This window comes from Pteropus vampyrus, unplaced genomic scaffold, assembly GCF_000151845.1.
Source record: "Pteropus vampyrus isolate Shadow unplaced genomic scaffold, Pvam_2.0 Scaffold122, whole genome shotgun sequence".
Classification (NCBI taxonomy): domain Eukaryota; kingdom Metazoa; phylum Chordata; class Mammalia; order Chiroptera; family Pteropodidae; genus Pteropus; species Pteropus vampyrus.
This window is the reverse complement of record NW_011888903.1, coordinates 3,923,433-3,929,432: the sequence shown is the minus strand read 5'-3', so window position 1 is coordinate 3,929,432 and position 6,000 is coordinate 3,923,433. Positions and strand designations below refer to the sequence as shown.

At 38.1% G+C, this 6,000-nt stretch overlaps 1 protein-coding gene across 4 annotated transcripts in view; it reads left to right on the top strand.

Annotated features, from left to right (window-relative positions):
• Positions 1-1,040: 1,040 nt before the first annotated feature.
• The window catches only part of ARHGAP28 (Rho GTPase activating protein 28), a 176,339-nt gene continuing 171,379 nt past the window's right edge, over positions 1,041-6,000 (top strand). For 2 of the 4 annotated variants that reach the window (XM_023534181.1, XM_023534180.1), the window contains exon 1: positions 1,041-1,864. In XM_023534181.1, the coding sequence (XP_023389949.1) occupies positions 1,689-1,864 (176 nt within the window). In that variant the 5' untranslated portion in view covers positions 1,041-1,688. The remainder of the gene's footprint in view (positions 1,865-6,000) is intronic. The other 2 variants (XM_023534179.1, XM_011366170.2) reach the window with 2 other exon arrangements.

The following is a 6,000-nucleotide window of genomic DNA, read 5'->3' as shown; positions in this document are numbered from 1 at the left end:
GCATCGATATAAGGCTAATAATAGACTTTATTTATTCCACTAAGGTCAATTTTTTTTTGTTTGGCTAAAGAAATAATATGTTTGAATACAGAGTGCTGTCCCAAATTGTACCGGATGGAGGGTGTTCCATGTTAAATGGTGCATGCACCAATTAACTTTTAAAATTAAAAAAATGTTTATAAATGCTGAAATATATCTGGTCCCAAGGTTTTAGATGAAGCATTGTGAACATGTATCAGTATATTTTTTCTTTATTTCACATTTTAAGAAAATATTATCTTAGTTTTGATGTGTTTGGCGCTAAACAGTAGGTAAACAGATGTCTCTTTGTATATGAAAGTTTTGGAGAATGAAGCATTCTTTGTAGTGCCTTTTCTGTACACTGATGTTTGATAAGTTTCTTTATTCATAAAATTGGAGTACTACCTACCTCATAGAGTTGTTTAAAGAGCTAATAATGTACAGGATCCAACACATAATGAGTATTTTGCTAAATGTTAGTCATTATTATCCCACCCTTTAATTGACAAAATATTTTCTAAAAAGCATTTTGGATGAAAATTTTTTGCTTTCCCACCCCAGAAAGTGCTGTGAAAACAAATGTCTCCCTTGATGAATGTGAAGGAAGTAGCAGAGAGAATCACATTTCTTGAGAACCCAGTATATAATTGGTGCTTTTAACCTCACGAGAATAATATTATTTTCCTCCATTGCACAGATACAGAAACAGATCCTGAGATGTTAAGTAGCATGACCCAGGTCGCCCCTCAGTAAGGGGTAAACTACTCTTTTCACTCTACCTAGTTCCCAGGGGAGTGTAAAAGACAGCAGGTAAAACACCTTGTCAGGCAGAGTGTGAAAGATAAGAGTCAGTGTAGGCCTCTTTCTGGGCTTCCCCCACCCCCACGCCCAATAAAGACCTCTGGAAATAACATGCATTCATCCCATAAAAATCAAGTCTAATTTTCAGACCAGCGGAAAGTAGTGTCTGTTAATTTGATCAGGATTGGGGAGAGGAGGAAGGGGATGTGGGAGTGAGGTCAGAGTCTGGTTGTTGTGGCATTGAGTGTGAGGGAGGGACCTGTTCTGTTTGCTGTAAGAGGGAATTACTGCGGGAAAGGAAATCAAGTTTGTTGTAATTTGACTAAGTACACAGGAACGTAATCCGTTTCTTTATTTTTGATGTAGATGTTTTAAATGAAGACTGTCACATTTTCTTCCTTTTTTCCCCAGACCACACACTTCCCGCACTGTAGATCTGGCCCCTCTCTTCTGCCAGGGCTTCCAAGGCACAGTTTCTTTCTCTCACTCCTTGCTGCCAGGCAGGAAATGTTCTTAGCTATCGGATAAGTCTCCCGTTTGAAGTTGGGGGGTAGGGGAAGAAAAGGAAAAGGAAAAGAAACAAAGCAAGAAAAACTTTACTAGAGCAGTGAGCCTGAGCCCCGAAGGGATCACGGCCGGTTTCTAGTTTCCTAGAAAAAGGGATCCCAGCCCCACCTCTCCTTCCTCACCGCACCCCCCTCGAACTCCCCCCTCATTTCTTCTGGGCGTGTTTTTCAATCTATGCTAATAGGATTGACTGGCGGGCGGGGCAGGCTTCCCCTGACAGCCTGGTGAGAGCCCTCAGGAGCAGGACGGGCCCTGCTTCCTCGCCGGTGACAGGGTCCTGGTGCCTGGTGCGCTGGTCCATGCTGGTTCCCGCCTTTGTTCTCGGGCCGAAGCCGAGACATGCGCGGCTGACGATGGAAGTGGAGGACGCGGGCGGAGTGGTGCTGACCGCCTACCATTCGTACGCTCGCTCCCAGCCGCCCAGCTCCGAACCGCGCTGCACGCCCCGGGGCGCCACCAGTCACCCGGGCAGCAGGTACCGACAGCCACTCCGAAGGGAGCAGGGGTTTCCTAGGCTTCGGGATTTCACCTTGCAGCTGGGTTTTCTGCCAGGGAATACCACCACCAGCACTTGACTGTTGTTTCAAGTTTTGGTTGACTGCATGAGTGAGGCTACTGTTCTTTGTATTGTCCTTTATTGGAAGTGGAAATGCACGGAGTCTCAACCCCAAAGGCCTTGGCTAACAATGAGGTTAACGGCAGAATTGTGTTCTTGATACAACCTGGTGATAATAGTCACATGCCTCATTTTTACCAGATTCACCCTTTGAAGTATTAGAAAAAATTTAGAAAATCATGCAAAAAGTGAAAAAAATTAAAATGCATTATCCTAAATCCTCTAGCAGTAACAAGAGCTTCTTTAGTAACTCCATGCCACCTGAGCTAAAGCATAGATGGAGAGATTCTCCAAAAAGTAAATCTCAGTAGACTTTTTAAAGCAATTTTATTTCTAGATTTTAAAAAAACTTTCGATTCTATAAATACATTGATATTATTATTTTGTTATTGCTAATGTTGATTCTGTTCTGTAAATGTAATTATAATTTATTTCCTTTGGGTCAGAAGAGGTCTATAGCTATCTCACTATGTGCATTTTAGATTGAATAAATCAGAGTTCTTTGTTAACTTACTCTGTCAGTGTCAAGGCTAATGAGACTTTCATTGATTAAGCCAAAAGTGTTAGACTCAGGAAGTTTCTGTGGGTAGACAAAAATATTACACTAATAAGTGAGATGGTTTGATATCTGACACATTTAGAGGAAGTTTTATTTGTTTTAATGTGGCTATTTGGCTGCTGTGGATCCATTGATCAGTGGTTTTCTTTCCAAGTGGGGAGTTTGAGTGGTGTGCTTTTTCGCATGTTTATTTTCAGTCATTTATTTTTTCTTGTACTTTTATCTTTAGTTATGTGATAATGATGATATGTTTTCTAATTTAATTGACTTGTGAGGCTTCCAACTGATTGCACCTTTTTTTTCAAGCAATATCCATGAGAAGAAGAACATGCATTATCATGAGATCTGTTTTAGGCATGGCTAACAGAGAAAATATTGTTTCTTTCAAAAAGAGCAAATTGAGTGAAATCTAATTTTTATATAAAGATAATGATAAAATAATATTTTTCTTTCAGCTATTTAGGGGCTACGCACATTATTTTAAAGGCTACTTGAAGAAACAAGCTTGTATTTGTCTTTAGGGCGTTTTCTAAGTATAATCATTGACTTTAATTACTTAGATTATGGGAAACTAAATAGATTTAAATGGTTTGATGAGAAGCAAGGGCCAGGTTTGTGCATTTTTAAATGGTTCTGGTATAGCTGTCCTGTCTATAACTCCCAACAGCTGTCTAGGAGCAATAGCCAGATTGTGCCATTTGGGCTATGTGAAACTGCATCCGTTTCCAAAGCAAACTAGAGAAGTTCCATTAACTCAGCATGTGGTCTTGTGGAATGATAATACATGAGAGCAGAAGAGTTGGGTGTCATGTTTTACCATACAGTTGCCAATTAGATTTATGTTGCTCCAAGTTTGCATCTTTGGTGACCGACCTGCACCCTCTCTATAGGGACCTTTGTGTCACTCACCCTCTGATGCAGGAGATAAATGACCCCCCTCCCCTACAACTAAATCAAGAGAGAATAGAGAATAGCTTAATTCCTTGGTTCCCAGTAACAGTAATCAAAGAGAGGTTCCTGTGTTTAGTGGAGCCAGAGGACACCATCAATCATGGGTCTGATAACAGAAATAATCAGGCCTAAGTCATTAACCTTTGACTCACTAACTACTGATCAATACTTCCTTTCAAGCCAAAGAGCAAAATTGTATTGTTCTGCTTATGAAAAAAGCACTTTCTCTTTCCATAATACCCTTTCCTTTAAATCGCTTACATATGTTTAACATATTTGAGGAGTAGTGACCAGTATGGCACTAGGAAGCATGGACTATTGTATCTGACTTTCTAAGTATCATTCTTTAGTTCTGGGTAGCATGGGTTCAATTCAAAGCAAACCATCTCCTTAATTTCCAATTTCTAAACCTCTACTCCATCTGACTTTATGTTCTGTTGATTTTTTTTTTTTTTGGCCTATTTCTCCCATAAAAATATTATCTCTCTTCTGTTCTCTTCTCTCTCCCTCTCTGCTGCCCTACCCTCTCCCCCACTTCTCTTTTCTTCACTGCTGTATCCCAAGTGCCTAGAGTAGTATCTGGCACATTATAGTACTTCACTAAATATTTGTTAAATAAATTAATGAATCCTTACCAAGATTATAAAATGGCCAAGATAAAATGGTAGGGTTTTTAACAGCCGAAGGCAGCCTTTTTGCATCTACTATGTGCCAGCAACATATTAGGCATTAGGGATACAAAGTCCCTGCCATGAGAATATGGCTCTTTACCTTTCAGACCAATAATATTTTTAGAAAAAAAAGATTGAAATAAATGGCAATATTTCAAAATCAAGAGGCTTCAGATATATATCTGGACTGCCAGCTTATCACAAAGAAAAGGAAGGAAGGAGGGAGTGAAGGAAAGATAGAAGGAAGGAAAGCAGGAATGAAAGAAAAGGAAAGGGGAAGGGAAGGAAAGGAAAATCAAAGCAACTCAAAGGATCCAGCAACTCAGGCTGAAGCAAATTAATGGCTGCTCCATTGCACACTTCATCCTGTTACTCTTCAACATTGAAGCTGGGTGTCCATTGTAATTTATTTTAGGGCCTTCTCATTTTATTTTATATAAATAAGTAGCCAGTATAAATTGTACTTGCCAGTTACTCAGGCTTAGATCAGATTGCGACTCTACACATCACCTACACCATTTACTGCCTTGCTTCATCTGCTTAGAATAGTGTCTGACACCAAGGAAAAATCAGATAGTTGTTAGCTATGTTATTACTGTTATCACTTTTAATCTCAGTTGTTGTTACTATAAATAGGAAAGTAAAACATTTCTGGTACCTATCTCCAAAACTTATTCATACAGGAAAGAGATTCAAGAATACTAAGCATTTATTGGGAGGGAGAAAGTAATTCCTTTTTTCCCACAAATATTCTATGCTTTACATTTTAACATGTAAAGATAAAACAGAATGAAGGATTATAGATTCTCAGTTCTTTTAAAACAGATGTTGGAACTGTCTTCAGAATCATGTTATTTTTATAGAGGCTAAGCTTCTAGACCCTTATTCAGAATCCAGAATGAAAATGTTGACATACATACAAAATAACTTCACTTTCAAAATGAAGCTGAAGCTGAAGATGAAGCTGAACAACTTCAGCTGAAGATGAAGCTGAACATTGTTTTTCAAAGATTTTCTAAGTTATATACAAATAATATATACAGCATTTTTCGGTGAAGGTATAGTATTAAATGGCCATGAGTATTTCTGATGTTTATCTCATTTTGCTATAAACTTCCTGAGAAAGGACAAAAATAGAAGAGAATAACCAACTCTTCCTCAAAAACAAATATAGAAGCTAACCAAGGTTATCGTAGAAATTCTAACTCTACAACAATGTTAAAACTTTTATAAAGGGGATATTGTTTCCTATTATCATAACTGTTCATTATAATGAGAATGGTTTGATTAAAATGGAGTTGATTAGAAAGTAAATATTTTGTGGAAAATACCAAATTTAGCAGCTTTTAATGACACATTTGTTGGTACTTTCCTGGATTGAAATTAATTCATTAAAAAGACATTATTTCACGGTGCCAACTCTTGTTCAGTTAAGCACCTATGTAGGTTTATGAAAGTTTATGGACATATACACAGATTCTGGGACACAGTAGTTATATTTTTCTAGAGGGCTCAGAAATAATCATAGAAATAGGATTCTTAAGAGAGAATATGATATTTATAGGTCATTCTTTATGTTGTGGTTGAAACTAGTTAATGTCTTTGGTTTCTTTTTACAGTGGAGTCCCTGCTGAGTGTAGGAGCCTCCATATGTAGAGCTGTTGGAAAACATCTGGCACATTTCTTTTGATCGTGTCATTTGGCTAAACATTTGGCCAGTTGCTTTGTCCATTTTTAACCTGCTCAATTCTCCTTGATCATTAATCCTTCATGTATCCACAAAAATTCAGATAATTTATGGTGGTATAGAATCA